The sequence below is a fragment of the Carcharhinus amblyrhynchos genome, unplaced genomic scaffold, assembly GCF_965287045.1.
Source record: "Carcharhinus amblyrhynchos unplaced genomic scaffold, sCarAmb.v2.hapA scaffold_38, whole genome shotgun sequence".
NCBI classification, from domain to species: Eukaryota; Metazoa; Chordata; class Chondrichthyes; order Carcharhiniformes; family Carcharhinidae; genus Carcharhinus; species Carcharhinus amblyrhynchos.
The window spans coordinates 8,889,667-8,906,861 of record NW_027649779.1 but is presented as its reverse complement, the minus strand read 5'-3'; the positions used below and the strand labels follow the sequence as shown (position 1 = coordinate 8,906,861).

Sequence of the window (17,195 nt, the reverse complement as noted above, 5' to 3'; positions counted from 1 at the left end):
CATCTAAAAGGACAAGGGCAGCAGAGACATGGGAACACCACCAACTGCAAGCTCCACTCCAAACCACTCACCATCCTGACTTGGAAATATATCGCATTCCTTCGCAGTCACAAGGTCAAAATCTTGGAATTCCCTCCCTACCAGCAGCATGGATGTACCTACACCATATGGACTGCAGTGGTTCAGATCCCAACAAACACGGTGTCTGCACCTGCGCGCTGCTGCACATTGCCCCTTACAAAGATATCAGCCGCACATGCGAACTGATGAACATTACTACCGACAGAACAGCATCAGTCAGAATCCAACACTTGTAATCACTTGTGAACTCGCTGATGCCAATCCAACAGGAGAAAAACCCTCTGACCCTCCCACTTCACCAACTGTCAGAATGAACATGGTTCTGTCCTGGGTGTGATTAACAGCAGAATCCAACACTTGTAATCACTTGTGAACTTGCTGGTGTGTCCGCATGTTCGATAACTGAGTGAATCCCTTCCCACAATCAGAGCAGGTGAATGGCCTCTCCCCAGTGTGAACTCGCTGGTGTCTCCTCAGGTCAGATGAATCACTGAATCGCTTCTCACATTCAGAACAGGAGAATGGCTTCTCCCCAGTGTGGACTCGTATGTGCGTCCGCAGGATGGATGAATTACTGAATCCCTTCCCACACACTGAGCAAGTGAATGGTCGCTCCCCAGTGTGAATTCGCTGGTGTGACTGTAGGTGGGATAACTGGGTGAATCCCTTCTCACAATTAGGACAGACAAATGGTCTCTCTCCAGTGTGAATTCGCTGGTGTGTCTGTAAGATGGATGGGTTACGGAATCCCTTCCCACAAACAGGGCAGATGAATGGCTTTTCCCCTGTGTGACAACGTTGATGAATTTCCAGGTGAGACGGGCAACGAAAACATTTCCCACAATCTCCACATTTCCATGGTTTTTCCATGGTGTCGATGTCCTTGTGTCTCTCCAAGTCTGACAATCAGTTGAAGCCTCGTTCACACATACACCCATGTGCAGTCTCTCCCTGCTGTGAATGATGTGATGTTTCTTCAGCCAACGTAACTGATTAAAATGTCTTTCACAGTCACCGCACTGTACACTCTCAGTCAGGTGTCTTTCTCCGTACTATTCCAGTCACACTGATATTAAAATCTCTCACAGCAGACAAAAACTGAAGGTTGATGATATTCAGCTCCTGATGAATGGAATGACTCTGTCAGATCCTGATGTGCTGTCTACTTTGAGTGTTCTGTCTGCGATATTGCCTCTCCTAATATATTGTAAAAGAATTTACAAACGTTATCAGATACAGTACAGGGTAGAAATTCAGAACAGAATTTTAATTGCTAAGGAACATTCATTCTTCTCTCATTTATTGAAGGCTGTAAATATCTGGACCACATACTCTCTAATCACATTCTGCTGTATTCAATACACACCCAATAACACCATGATCTATAATTATACAGTACTCTATCACATGATTAGAGATACACAGAACTGTTAGGGAGTATTTTATTTCAAAAGTGTTGCTGACCTGAAACTCTCTGCCGACTAGCTTGTTTGAAGTAGAAGAGGAGAATAATTTCAGAATTAAATTGAAGGGGCTCTTCAAGGAAATAAACGTGTAGGGGGAATGGGGATGTAGAGAAGATATGGGAGTGACTAGATTGTCCTACAGAGTGTTAGCATGAGCCCAAGTTACTGAATGGACACTTTGTGCCATAATGACTCTGCTGGAAATGCATATTGTAGCTGCAGCAGAATAATACAAGATTAGAAGTAACTACTGTATTTTATTACAAATACAGATCTAATCAGTACCATATTACAAGACTAGACATCTCTGGCCTATCTTAATTTACTGTCCCCTTAAAAGTCAGCCAACTCCTGGAGAAACTATCTCTTTAATTGTGAACATTAGGAAAGAGATCATCCTTTTACCCAGACAAATAAATGTGTCAAACTGAGGGAGTGAAAGAATGTCAATGTCTCTGATAGAGAGAGTCCTGGGCCAACCTTTCCAGAGTCTGCAGCCTCCCTGGATTCACTTCCTTTCCCTTCAGTTGCTGCAAGTCCCCAGTTTCCCTCAGAATGAGAATAGAAATGGAAAGAGGGAGAAAAGAAAGTGTTTTCCTCACAAATGAAGGCGACAGGAGGAGGTTTCAGTCTGTTGTGGACCTCAATCTGAGTGTCACAAAGACCTGATTGGATGGAGGACCAGAGTCCTTCCGGTCCTCCAACTTCTCCCATTGGTCAACACCCCAGCACGAGGGTCAGGAGGCGGGCTAACCCGCGCATGAGCAGCCTCCCCTCTCCCTTGGACATGCGCTGTCCCGGGCCGGGGGGGGGAGGGGGAGATCACTGAGCGGCTTCTCGCGCTGGCCGGAGCCGCCAGCCGCTTGTCTGGAAACCTTAGCTCCCAGGGGTGGGGGCGGGGCTCCCGGGTCTGCGCGCTTGCGCACTGAAACTCTGTGACGTCATCACAGAAGAGGCTGATTCTTATTGGGTGATTCAGACAGGCTCCATTGTCGATGTCACAATGCGGAAGTTGGATTGATTCAGATTTCAGGTTCAGACTCCCTCCTCTGGGCAACATCTGGGAGGAAGTCAATGTCTCCCCCTTTCCATTTCTATTCTCATTCTGGGGGAAATTGGGGACCTGCAGCAACTGAAGGGTAAGGGAGTGAATCCAGGGAGGGTGCAGACACTGGAGAGGTTGGCCCAGGTTTCTCTCTCTCTCTTAAAGACATTGGCATCCTTTGTAGTGTTCCACAGGGACTAGAAATGTCTGTTCTGAATTTCCATCTTGTTCTGACAGTGATGACTTTTGTAAATTCTTTTTACAGGATATTAGAAGGAGACGATTTGCCGATAGAAATCTCAAGATCGAACAGTCACTCGATTCATGGGAACTGAATGTCATCAGTTTTGAATCTGGAACCAGAAACGTTTATCTTTTTGAATTGGGTGAACAATTTGGTGTGAACAGTAAAGCATTGAGGCACACGCAACCGGAGTGGCAGTGTTCCAGTGCACATTTTGTGAAAACTGCAGGAGAGACAGAAAGACACTCAGATCATGGAAAAACCATGGCAATGTGGTGACTGTGAAAAGTCATTCCGTTCCCCATCGGTGCTGGAAATTCATCGACGCATTCACACTGGGGAGAGGCCATTCACCTGCTCCGGTTGTGGGAAAGGGTTCACTCGGTTATCAATCTTGCTGACACACCAGCGAGTTCACACAGGGGAGAGGCCATTCACCTGCTCTGATTGTGGGAAGGGATTCACTCAGTCATCACACTTGCTGATACACCAGCGAGTTCACAATGGAGAGAAGCCATTCACTTGTCCCGTGTGTGAGAAGGGATTCAGCGATTCATCCACCCTGCAGACACACCAGAGAGTTCACACTGGGGAGAGGCCATTCATCTGCTCCATGTGTGGTAAGGGATTTGCTCAGTCATCCAACCTGTATTCACACCAGCGAGTTCACACCGGCGAAAGACCATTCCCCTGCTCTGTGTGTGGGAAGGGATTCAGTAACTCTGCCAACCTGCTGAGACACCAGCAACTTCACACTGGGGAGGCTTCCTTCACCTGCTTTGAGTGTGGTAAAGGATTCAGTGATTCATCCAATCTGTTTTCACACCAGCGAACTCACACTGGGGAGAGGCCATTCACCTGCTTTCTGTGCGGGAAGGGATTTAGTCAGGCATCCAGCCTGCAGACACACCAGCGAGTTCACACCGGGGAGAGACCATTCACCTGCTCTGTGTGCGGCAAGGGATTCAGTGACTCATCCAACCTGATTTCACACCAGCGAGTTCACACTGGGGAGAGGCCATTTAACTGCATTGTGTGTCAGAAGGGATTCAGTCGATTCTCCAACCTGCTGACACACCAGCGACTTCACACTGGGGAGAGGCCGTTCACCTGCACTGAATGTGGAAAGGGATTCACACGGTCATCCCACCTGCTGAGACACCAGCGAGTTCATAAGCGATTACAAGCATTGGATTCTGCTGTTAATCACACCCAGGACTGAACCACGTTCATTCTGACAGTGGGTGAAGTGGGAGGGTTGGAGGGTTTCTTTCTGCTGGACTGGCAGGTCTCAGGACTTTGTTTCCAGTGGGCTGATGCTCTTTGAGCCTGGGAGAGCACATCTCCACTGAAATGATCCACAAAAACTGGTGAAGGATGTTTATTTTAGCCTCGATTGTAAACAGTGTTTTCCCTACCACTACAGGTAGATCTAAAATAAATACATTTCTCTCTGTTCTGTTGAGTCTACAAGCACAGGGCCAGTCCAGTCAGCTCAGTTGGTCTGTGTCAGTATATATGAGCCTCCACCCACCCCTCTTCATCTCCCCCCATCAGCATATCCTTCTATTCCTTTCTCCCTCATGTGTATCTACCTGCCTGTTTCAATGTAGTCATTACTATTCACCTCAACCACTCGCTGTGGTAGCGAGTTCCACATTCTCACCACTCGCTGGGCCAAGAGGTTTCTCACTGAACTCCCTATTAGATAATTAAATCTCTGAAAATGTACTCTGCATTTATAACAAAAAGGATGAATTGTCCATGTGGATAGAGATAAATGTCTGTCCTGATAGATATTGGAGAGATTTGGTTGAAAGGTGACCGAGGCTGGGATCTAAATATTGAAGGGTATTTGACATAACGGAATAGCAGGAAAGTGACAGGATCTCTCCCATTAATTAACAATGGCATTAGTTCAATACAGAGAGACCATCTTAGCCTGAAAGATCAGGATGAGGAATGGATTTGGGTCGAGATAAGAAATAGAAAAGATATGAGGTCTCTTGTGGGAGTAGTTAATGGCCCCTTACCTAAGTTACACAAGTGATTTATTTATATATAGTATATTTATTTATTAGTGCCACAAACTAGCTTACATTAACTCTGCAATGAAGTTACTGTGAAAATCCCCTAGTCGCCACAACCCAACGCCAGTCTGGGGACACTGAGGGAGAATTTAGCATGGCCAGGGTGCCCCACCAGCACGTCTTTTGGACTATGGGAGGAAACCGCAGCACCCAGAGGAAATCTGTGCAGACACAGGGAGAACGTGCAGACACAGACAGTGACCCAAGCCGGGAATGGACCACGGGTCCCTGGTGCCATGAGGCAGCAGTGCTAACTACTGTGCCACCGTGCTGCCCTAAGATACTATATTACGCTGCACATAAACAAAATAAATACCTGATCAAAAAGGACTCAGAAAAAGTACAAACTTATAAATCTCAACCCCTTTTCACAAATACAGATCAAATACTTCATCATTTTCTCATTATTTTGTTCTGGTTATTCAAATAGTATCTCTATTAAACTCAGAGATAATATTTTATTCCATGACTTCATATAAACTAACATTTGAAGCTTATACATTGTTTTAGAACTGTATTTACACAAATCTTCACCCAAAGCATTCCAAAGACTCGTCCACAAACTGAAACATACGCAGACTTCAAAGTTGTACAAACATAACATTTTTAAGAACATAAGAAATAGGAGCAGGAGTAGGCCATCTAGCCCTTCGAGCCTGCCCCGCCATTCAATAAGATCATGGCTGATCTGAAGTGGATCAGTTCCACTTTCCCGCTTTCTCCCCATAACCCTTAATTCCCTTGTCTATCAGAAACCTATCTACCCGTGACTTAAATATATTTAGCAAGGTAGCCTCCACACTTCAACAGGCAGAGAATTCCAGAGATTTACCACCCTTTGAATGAAGAAGTTCCTCCTCAACTCCGTTCTAAACTACACCCCCCTTATCTTGAGGCTGTGCCCCCTAGTCCTGCTATCCTTTCTGAGCGGGAAGAATCTCTACCTCTACCGTATCCATCCCCTTCATTATCTCATGCATCTCTATAAGATCCCCCCTCATCCTTCTAAACTCCAACGAGTACAGACCCAGTCTATTTTTTAAACTTGTTTTTTTTCTATTTACTTCATGATCATTGTCCTTTAAAGTCAATAGTTTCTTCGCAAATTTTCAGGCATTTTTTTGCTTCTTCCAAAATCTTTGCAGTATTCAGTTCACTGACTCCCTAAACTTCAAAACCTGGACATTTTATAAATAATTTATTGCTAATCATTTGGCTTTTTTTCTGTAATTTATAGACCGGATTAATAAAGTGTATTTATTAGTGTCAAAGTATTAACACTGCAACGAAGTTAATGAAAATCCCCCCGGACGACACACTCCTGCCCCTGTTCGGTTACACCGAGGGAGAATTTAGCATGACCAATGCGCCTAACCAGCACATCTTTCGGACAGTGGGAGGAAACTGGATGAATTCCACGTAGACGCAGGGAGAATGTGCAGACTCTACACAGTGACCCAAGCCAGGAATTGAACCTGGGTCCCTGGCACTGTGAGGCAGCAGTGCTCACCACAGTGACACCATGTCGCCCAAATATTCATGCTCCATAACGTTGCCCCAAACCGCTAGAGAATCATCTCAAGCGAACAATACGAAATATACAATGACTGTGGATCCAATAAAAGCTTAATTTCACTTAGAATTTCAAAGAACAAAGAACAACACAGCACAGGAAACAGGCCCTTCGGCCTAACAAGCCCACGCTGCCACTTTAACATTCTGAGTTCCCTCCTCTACTCATGACCCTTGTCTACGCCTGTTGGGGAAGATTGAGGGAAGACTAATTTAGGGACAATTTGTTACACCAGTCAGCCTAATAGCACACCTTTGGGGTGTGGGAGGAAACCGGAGCACCCGGAGAAAACCCACGCAATCACGGGGAGAATGTGCAAACTCCCACAGACACAGGCCCAAATCCATGTGTCTGCACAGCAAACAGTGATAGTCGCTGAGCTGTCGTGTTGCCCGTCAGTTTAAGCGTACACTAATGACATGAAGCACTAGGCAACTCTCGAAGCAACATCCAAGAGCAGCCCTCGTACGACCCACCGCGTGTATGCCCCTTGTTGGACAACAAGGCGGACCGAATCACCTGTGGATGTTAAAAAAAGACATCAATAAACATACACAACTTATACAGACATTTACGGAAGATCCCCAGAACATAGAACACTACACCACAAACAGGCCCTTCAGCCCACAAGTTGCGCCAATCACATCTATACCTACCAAGCCATAGAACTATCTGTAACTCCCAATCCCATTAGATCCCATGTACTCATCCAGAAGTCTTTTAAAAGACCCCAGCGAGTTCGCCTCTACCACTACCGACAGCAGCCGATTCCACTCACTCACCACCCTCTGAGTGAAAAACTTACCCCTAACATCTCCTCTGTACCTGCTCCCCAGCACCTTAAACCTGTGTCCTCTCATAGCGACCATTTCAGCCCTGGGAAATTTCCCAGGGCTGAAACCTCGGAATGTTCTTCGGGAATTGCGAGCAGTAAGGTTCTCAGTGCTGCTTACGGACAGAGTTATTCTCTATCTAGATAAGACACGAGAATGTACATTAGTCTGATGGGAGCAGTGACGTGGAAGAAAACGGTGGAGAAATGAACTTTGACCTGAACATCTGAGGTTGCTAAGCAGTGGAGGAAGTGGAGTCACTGATACAGGGGGAAGGAAACATCCAGGTTCAATGAATAACCATCCTGTAAGAGGGTATAATGCAATTGTCTAAAGTACATGACAGATATTATTATGATTTAAGTATATTGAAGATTGATTCAAAGCTAATGATAGGTGGGAGAATTTGATAAGAAAAATGTATAATTGATTTATCCTAAACTGTATTGGTCGAAGTTTATTGGAGATGTCAGTCTGCTTTCCCTCTGGAGAGACCTCGGACTCTTCGATAATCTCTTCCTGCACTGAGCTGGTGAAATAAAAGATATGTCTTTAAATTGGGAAAATGGCTTTCGTGAGTCTTTATATTCGCTGAAGTTTTGGCGATGCCTGGCCACCTCGTAAACCCCACTAACGGAGGGTTGGAGGGTTTCTTTCTGTTGGACTGGCCTGTTATGTGCCTTTGCTTTCAGTGGGTTGATGCTTTTTGAGCCTGGGAGAGCACGTTTCCCACTGAAATGATCCACAAAAGCTGATGAAGGACATTTATCCTGGATAGTAAACAGTGTTTCTCCTACCCCTGCAGCTAGATCTAAAATAAATGCAGAAAGAATTGGAAAATTGCAGCAGGTTTCACTGTGGAGGGAGAAACAGAATTAGTATTTTGCTATTATTCAAAATGAAGAGAGAGACCAATACAATAATTGGCTGGAGGCCCATTTCCCACTGAGTTCTCCAGCACCTTCCTGTCTCTCTATTACTGCGACGCCCAGGGCAGTTTTCCAACTGGGGCACAGACCTCATTATTCTCGGCTAAATTCAGCCCTCAGCTCCATTGCCTGGCTGTCATTGAAACAAGTAACGGAGAGACAGAAAGGTGCCCCAGGCTCAGACGGGAAGTCAAAACTCGGGGCTTTAGATGAATTATTAGGATCTCTGAAATGATCAATAATTTAAAGAAATGAATTTAAACCCATTGAGTAAAGAATCACAAGACAAAACTTCAAGTTTCATGAATTTTACTCTGACAAAACTGGAAGCAACAATGAATAAACACTTCTTGTAGAAACACAAGCTGTAAAATTAAACTTTGCCCTTTTACTCTTGACGCACTCAAATATCCCACTCAATGGTTCTGTTTTACTCTGGAATGTTGATGTTAATTCTCCAGGAATGATTCTGGCAAGGTGACTCCCCAAGAGTGTATTTCCACTGTTTTCCTTCTCCAGTCTGGCAAACTTTAGTCCTAGAACTGAATTTCACAGTGATGGTTTTAACACAAGCAAGGTGAATCTTCCAGTCTTGTTTCACAATTGTGACCAACATTTGACATTGGAGCAGAAGTTGGCCCTTTGAGTCCGCTCCCACCATTTACTGAGATCATGGCTGATCTGTTTGTGTTGCATTCCACACTGTCATTCTCCAGCCGATACTTTACATTCCCTTATCCAACAAAAATTGGTATAAAGGCAAAATTCTGCTGCTGCTTAGGGTGAGAGGGGCGAGGTATAATTCGGATATTAGAGGGAGGTTTTTCACACAGAGGATTGTGGGGGTATGGAATACTCTGCCAAGCAAGGTGGTGGACTCAAGCACACTGGATTTGTTTAAGAGTTACTTAGACAGGCACATGAGCAGGATGGAGATGGAGGGATATAGGACACTGTTTTAAATAAGGTTCAGGAGCCTTGGGACATCCCTGGGAATCAACTAATTCCTATGGACCTTCCAATATATTTTCCGGCTCACTTGTTTTACTTTTGAGCTTCTGGGGATTCCCTTGAATGTTTGTATAAGGATGTGCATGGTATTGATGTTTTTCTCTTTTAATCCACAGGTGTTGTCCAACAAGGGGCATACACGCGGTGGGTTGTACGAGGGCTGCTCTTGGTTGTTTCGAGAGTAGCCTAGTACTTCACGTCATTAGTGTGTACTTAAACTGGACCAGATGCTGGGCAACACGACAGCTCAGTGACTATCACTGTTTGCTGTGCAGATACATGGATTTGGGCCAGTGTCTGTGGGAGTTTGCACATTCTCCCTGTACTTGCGTGATTCGGTCTGCCTTGTTGTCCACCAAGGTGCATACACACGGTGGGTCGTGCGAGGGCTGCTCTTGGATGTTGCTTTGAGAGTTGCCTAGTGCTTCACGTCGTTAGTGTACGCTTAAACTGGACCAACTGACGGGCAACACGACAGCTCAGTGACTATCACTGTTTGCTGTCCAGTTACATGGATTTGGGCCGGTGTCTGTGGGAGTTTGCACATTCTCCCCGTGCTTGCGTGGGTTTTCTCCGGGCGCTCCAGTTTCCTCCCACACCCCAAAGATGTGCTCTTAGGCTGATTGGTGTAACAAATCCCTAAATTAGTCTTCCCTCAATCTGGTTTCCAATCTGGAGTGCCATAAGCGCAGACAAGGGTCATGGGTGGAAGAGGGAACTCACGATGTAGAAATGGGCGGCGTGGGCTCGATGGACCGAAGGGCCTGTTTCCCAGGCTGTGTTGTTCTTTGTTCTTTGCTGGAACCTGAAACTGAAACAGAAAATGCTGGATAATCTCAGCAAGTCTGACAGCATCTATAGAGCGGGAATAGAGACAGCATTTTGAGTCAGGGTGATTCTTTGTCAGAGGTGAATACATGGAAAAATTGGACAAAATTTATCCTGAGAGGGTTAAGAATTGGGAAACAATCTATTAAACCTTCTCTGAACCACTTTCAATGCATTTGTATCATTTCTTAGCAAAACTGCAGCCAGTATTCGAGATGCAGCCTCAGCAATGCCCTGTAGAACCAAAGCTGAACATCTATGTTCAATTTCTCTCGTAATAAAGGATAGCGTTACATTTGGACAGGGAGCAGAAAGAAACCCTCTGACCCTCCCCATTGACTAACTGTGAGAATGAACAAAATGCAGTCCTGGATGTAACTGAGAGCAGAAACAATAACAGCAGAATCCAATCTCTGTGATCTTGTTGGTGCCTCAGCAGCTGTGATGAAATACTGAACCCTTTTTATACACTGAGCAGGTTTCTCCCCAGTGTAACCTCACTGATGTCTCAGCAGGTGGGATAACTGAGTGAATTCCTTCCCACACTGACAGCAGGTGAACGGCCTCTCCCCATGTGAACTCGCTGGTGTCTCTGCAGGTTGGATAACTGACTGAAACCCTTCCCACACTGAGAGCAAGTAAACGGCTTCTCCCCAGTGTGAACTCGCTGGTGTGTCCGCAGGTAGGATCGCTGAGTGAATCCCTTCCCACACTGAGAGCAGGTGAATGGCCTCTCCCCAGTGTGAATTCGCTGGTGTTTCTGGAAGGCAGAGGACACAGCAAATCCCTTTCCACACTCAGAGCAGATGAATGGCCTCTCCCCAGTGTGAACTCGCTGGTGTATCTGCAGGTCGGATAACCGAGTGAATCTCTTCCCACACTGAGAGCAGGTGAATGGTCTCTCCCCAGTGTGAACGCGCTGATGTGTCCGCAGATTGGATAACTGGTTGAATCCCTTCCCACACTGAGAGCAGGTGAATGGCCTCTCCCCTGTGTGAACGCGCTGGTGTCTCTGCAGGCTGGATGACCAAGTGAATCCCTTCCCACACTGAGAGCAGGTGAATGGTTTCTCCCCAGTGTGAACTCGCTGGTGTGTCCGCAGGTGGGAAAAACGAATGAATCCCTCCCCACACTGAGAGCAGATGAATGGCCTCTCCCCAGTGTGGCTGCGCCGATGAGCATCCAGCAGAGATGGGAATCTGTATCTCTTCCCACAGTCCGCACATTTCCATGGTTTCTCCATGGTGCAGGTATCCCTGCCTCTCTCTTGTGTGGACAATCAGGTGAAGCCTCACCCACACACAGAACACTTGTACAGTCTCGCCCTGCTGTGAATGGTGTGATATTTATTCAGGCTGTGTAACTGGTTAAAGCTCTTCAGTCAGTGCACGGGAACACTCTCACTTGAATTTGGCAGTGTGTTGTTGCTTTTCCAGTCACACTGATGTTTGAAATCTTTTCAAATCGACAAACCGGGCAACAATTTCTCCTTCCAGATTCAATGGCTGATGATATTCAGGTCCCACAGAATATGCTTCTGCCAGAACTAGATGCGATGTTTGTGATTTCAGCCTGTGATTCCTCTTTCAATATCCTGTAAAACAAATTGACACAAGTCATCGGTGTTAGTACAGGATAGAAATTCAGAACAGACAATTCCAGTTTCTATGGAACATTCTTTCCTTTCTCATTCCCTAAAATCTGTGAATCTCTATCCCATACGCTCTCCCTCCATTCTCACTCTGCTGTATCTAATATTCACCCTCCCAATTCTCCTGAAGTTGCTGATTGAGTCTGAGTGACAGATCCATGCTCACTGCTTCCTGTCCTGGACACACAGAGAGCTGAAAATCTCCATGCAGGCTGCAGACAGATCCATGTTTGTCTGACTGGATTAAAAATGTGTGGAATGTACAGACTGGATTCACTCCCTTACCCTTCAGTTGCTGCAGGTCCCCAATTTCCCCCAGAATGAGAAATGGAAAGGGGGAGACATTGATTTCCTCCCAGATGTTGCCCAGAGGAGGAAGTTTCACTCTGAAGCTCATTGACCAACTTCCGCATTGTGAGGTCACAATGGAACCCTGACTGAATCAGCCAATAGGAATCACTCTGCTCCGCGGTGACGTCTCCGGGTTCCAGTGCGCAGGCCCGGGCGCGCGGAGCCCCGCCCCCACCCATTGTTCCCGTCTCCTACCCGGGACACCCGCCCCCGCCCACTGATCCACTCCCCCTCCCGGGCGCCCCGCCCCCACTCATTGTTCCCCTCCCAGGTGCCCCGCCCCCACCCGTTGTTCCCCTCCACCTCCCGGGTGCCCCGCCCCCACCCGTTGTTCCCCTCCCCCTCCCGGGAGCCCCGCCCCCACCCATTGTTCCCCTCCCCCTCCCGGGAGCCCCGCCCCCACCCATTGTTCCCCTCCCCCTCCCGGGAGCCCCGCCCCCACCCATTGTTCCCCTCCCCCTCCTCGAGCCAAGGTTTCCAGACAAGTGGCTGGCGGCTCCGCCCAGAGCGAGAAGCCACTCGGTGCTCTCCCCCTCCTCGGGACTGCGCATGTCCTAGGGAGAGGGGGAAGATGCGCATGTGTATGGGAAACCCCACCCGCTGACAGACATGCTGAGGTTTTCACCAATGGGAAGAGTGGGAGGACCGGAAGGACACTGGTCCGCCTGCCAATCAGAGCCTCCCCATTGTCTGAATGCGGAAATGGTAATGAATTTGTTTTCCTGCTCATTCCTGCCCAGGAAAGGTGCTGCTGTTCTCTCTCTGAATGAGCTTCAGACTGACTCAAACTTCATCCTGTCTCCAACATCTGTGAGTAAAACACTTTCTTTTCTCCCCCCTTTCCATTTCTCATTCTGGGGGAAATTGGGGACCTGCAGCAACTGAAGGGTAAGGAAGTGAATCCAGGGAGGGAGCAGATTCTGGAAATGTTGGCCCAGGTCTCTCTCTCTCTTATAGACATTGATATCCTTTACTCCCTCAGCCTGACACATTTATTCATCTGGCTAAAAGATCCCTTTCCTAATATTCACAATTAAAGGACTGGTTTTCCCCAGGAAATGGCTGAAATTTAAAAGAACAATAAAGTAATATAGGACAGAGATATGCCTAGTGTTGTTATATTGTAGATTTGGTATATTAGTTATGGTTCTGTCACAAAGTGCATTTATTATTATTTCTCATTTTGTAATGTAGCACTGAAGCTATGTTACATATTTTCACTCATCGAATCATTACAGCACAGAAGGAGTTCATTCAGTATCTTGAATCCATGCCAACTCTTTGTAGACAATCCAGTCAGTTGTATTCCCTTTCCCCTGCAAGTTTATGTCCTTCATGTGTCCATCTAATTTATGAAATATATTAAAGGGGACAGTAAACTAATATAGAACAGAGATGTGTCTGATTTTTTAAAAAATTCATCTTTGTTGTAGGCTGGGCCAGCATTTATTGCCCATCCCTAATTGCCCTCGAACTGAATGGGTCGCCAGGCCATTTCAGAGGATGCTTGAGAGTCAAGTACATTGCTGTGGCTCTGGTGTCACATACAGGCCAGACTGGGTAAGGACAGTAGATTCCCTTCTCTAAAGTACATTAATGAACCAGATGGTCGCCTCACTATAAGAAGGATGTGGAAGCATTGGAGAGAGTGCAGAGGAGATTTACCAGGAAGCTGCCTGGTTTGGAGGGTAGGCCTTATGAGGAAAGGTTGAGGGAGCTGGGGCTTTACTGTTCGGAGTGGAGGAGGATGAGAGGCGACTTAATCGAGGTTTATAAGATGATGAGAGGGATTGATAGAGTGGATGTGCAGAGACTATTTCCTTGGGTGGATGTAGCTGTTACAAGGGGGCATAACTATAACGTTGATGGTGGGAGATATAGGAGGGATGTCCGAGGTAGGTTCTTTACTCAGAGAGTGGTTGGGGTGTGGAATAGACTGCCTGCTGTGATAGTGGAGTCGGACACTTTAGGAACTTTCAAGCGGTTATTGGATAGGCACATGGAGCACACCAGAATGATACGGAGTGGGATAGCTTGATCTTGGGATTGGACATAGCTCTGCACAACATTGAGGGCCAAAAGGACTGTACTGTTCTATGGGTTTTTCTGGCCAACCAACAATGGTTTCATAGTCATCAGTAGATTCTTCATTCTAGATTTTGTTTTTAAATTCAGATTCCACCATCTGCCATAGCAGGATTCGAACGTGGGTCCCCCAGAACATTAGCTGAGTTTCTGGATTAATCGTCCAGCGATAATACCAGTAGGCCATCAACTGCCCTGTTGTTATATGATACAGATTAGATATATTATTACAGCTCTGTAACAAAATACACTCATTACATCTGGTTGTGAAATTTTGGACTGTAGCTATATTACATATTTCCAGAAATCTCTTCCCTCAGAGAATTGTTAGTATCTAGATTTCTCTTCCATGGGGACCAATGGAGGGATTGAATATATTTAAGTATGAGTTAGAATAACAAGGTAGTCAATAAATTTTGGGAACAGACTGGAAAATGGAGAGAAAGCTGAGATGAGGAAGGATTTCTTCACTCAAGGATGTGCTGATGTTTAGGATTCTCTACCCCAGAGGACTATCGAGCTTCTGTCGTCAAGAATGTTCGAGAGAGGGATCGATAGGTTTCTAGATATTGAAGATATCGATGGATATGGGGGACAGTGTGGGGAAAGTAATGCAGAGGTAGATCAACCAATAATCCCAATGAATGTTTGAGCAGACTCGATGGGCTGAATGCTGACTGCAGCTCCTGTTTGTTATGATGTGTGTGTCCAGGACAGGAAGCAGTGAGCATGGATCTGTCCATCCGCACCTTCAGGAGAATTGGGAGGGTGAATATTAGATACAGCTGAGTGAGAATGGAGGGAGAATGTGTGGGATGGAGATTTACAGCTTATGGGGAATGAAAGTGGAAAGAACGTTCATCAGGATCATAGAATCGCTACATCTTATCAACTGTCCCTGAGCTTTCACAGTGAATCCCACTTCTGAGGACCCCCTTATCCCTGACTTGTCTGTACTGCTGTCAGTCTCACAAAGCAGCTCCCTGTGTGCTGATACGGGAGGCCCTGTGAGGCGAGTTTAATGTTCCATGATTGTGTCTTTAATGAATGCTCCATAGAAATGAGAAATGTAGATTTGAATTTCGATCGTATTCTGAATTGCGATTTTTTTTTTGCTAAATTGACTTACAGGATATCAGACAAGGAGAAATCAGACAGAAATCGCCAATGTCACAGCTAAATCTGACAGAGTGACTCAATTTCCTGGGACCTGAATATCATCGGCCTTTGAGTCGAGCAGGAGAAATGCTTGTTTGGCCTCAAAAGATTGTAAACGTCACTTACTAGAAATGCACTGAGATACACACAAACCCGAGAGAGAGTGTTCCAGTGCACTGAGTGTGGAAAGAGCTTTAACCAGTTACACAGCCTGAAAATACATCGCAGCGTTCACAGCGGGGAGAGACTGTACCCGTGTTCTGTGTGAGATTTAACTGATTATTTAACCTGGAGAGTCACACCCACACCATGGAGAAACCGTGGGAATGTGGGGAGTGTGGGAAGAGATACAAAATCCCATCTGAGCTGGAAATTCATCAACGCAGTCACAGCGGGGAGAGGCCATTCACCTGCTCTGTGTGTGGGAAGGGATTCACTCAGTTACCCGGACTGCAGAAACACAATCTCACTCACACCCAGGAGAGACCCTTTAAATGCTCTGACTGTGGGAAGGGTTTCAAAAGCTCTCGGTATCTGATGTCTCACCGGCGCGTTCACACTGAGGACAGACCCTTCAGCTGCTCTCACTGCTCAAAGAGGTTTAGAACATTGTACAACCTGCAGAGACACCAGCGAGTTCACACCGGGGAGAGGCCGTTCACCTGCTCGGTGTGTGGGAAGGGATTCACTCATCCATCCCACCTGCTCAGACACAATTTCACTCACACCAACGAGAGACCCTTTCAATGTTCTGACTGTGGGAGTGGTTTCAAAAGCTCTGGAGAGCTGGTGTCCCACCAGCGCACTCACACTGAGGAGAGACCGTTCGGCTGCTCTCACTGCGCCAAGAGATTCAGAACATCGTCCAACCTGCAGACACACCAGCGAGTTCACACCGGGGAGAGACCCTTCACCTGCTCTGTGTGTGAGAGGGGATTCACTCAGTTGTCCAGCTTGCTGAAACACAATCTCTCTCACACCCAGGAGAGACCCTGTAAATGCTCTGGCTGTGGGGGAAGCTTCGAAAGTTCTGGAGAGTTGGTGTCCCACCAGTGTATTCAGACTGAGGAGAGACCATTCGGCTGCCCTCACTGCACAAAGAGGTTTAAAACATCATCCAACCTGCAGACACACCAGCGAGTTCACACCAGGGAAAGGCCGTTCACCTGCTCGGTGTGTGGGAAGGGATTCACTCATTCATCGAACCTGCGCACACACAGTCTCACTCACACCAACGAGAGACCCTTTAAATGCTCTGACTGTGGGAGTGGATTCAAAAGCTCTCAGGAGCTGATGATCCACCAGCGTGTTCACACTGAGGAGAGACCGTTCCGCTGCTCTCACTGCTCAAAGAGATTTAAAACATCATCCAACCTGCGGGTTCACCAGCGCACTCACACTGAGGACAGACCATTCGCCTGCTGTGTGTGTGGGAAGGGATTCACTCACTCATCCAGCCTGCTGAGACACAGAGCCACTCACTCCGAGGAGAGCCCCTTTAAATGCTCTGCCTGAGAGGCCGGTTTCAGAAGCTCTGAGGAGCTGATGATCCCCGAGCACATTCATAAGAACATAAGAAATAGGAGCAGGAGTAGGCCATCTAGCCCTTCGAGCCTGCCCCGCCATTCAATAAGATCATGGCTGATCTGTCGTGGCTCAGTTCCACATTCCCGCCCTCTCCCCATAACCCTTAATCCCCTCTCTTATCAAAAACCCATCAACCCGCGTCTTAAAAATATTTAGCGAGGCAGCCTCCACCACTTCAACGGGCAGAGAATTCCAGAGATTCACCACCCTTTGAGTGAAGAAGTTCCTCCTCAACTCCGTTCTAAACCGCCTCCCCTTTATCT

At 46.7% G+C, this 17,195-nt stretch overlaps 2 protein-coding genes and 1 pseudogene across 2 annotated transcripts; 2 read left to right on the top strand and 1 right to left on the bottom strand.

The window, feature by feature from the left end:
• Positions 1-444: 444 nt before the first annotated feature.
• Positions 445-11,571, bottom strand: LOC145362464 (uncharacterized; annotated as a pseudogene).
• On the top strand, positions 3,020-4,058 carry LOC145362512 (uncharacterized). The gene has a single exon (XM_080218532.1). It carries the CDS (start codon positions 3,090-3,092, stop codon positions 4,056-4,058), a length of 969 nt encoding a protein of 322 aa, XP_080074658.1. The 5' UTR covers positions 3,020-3,089.
• Positions 11,572-15,277: 3,706 nt separating the features above from the next.
• LOC145362463 (uncharacterized) lies at positions 15,278-16,860 on the top strand. The gene has a single exon (XM_080218477.1). It carries the CDS (start codon positions 15,655-15,657, stop codon positions 16,858-16,860), a length of 1,206 nt encoding a protein of 401 aa, XP_080074603.1. The 5' UTR covers positions 15,278-15,654.
• The last annotated feature ends 335 nt before the right edge of the window (positions 16,861-17,195 follow it).

Coding starts and splice junctions, on each gene's coding strand:
- LOC145362512 (XM_080218532.1), top strand. CDS start 3,090: ATGGAAAAACCATGGCAATGTGGTGACTGTGAAAAGTCATTCCGTTCC.
- LOC145362463 (XM_080218477.1), top strand. CDS start 15,655: ATGGAGAAACCGTGGGAATGTGGGGAGTGTGGGAAGAGATACAAAATC.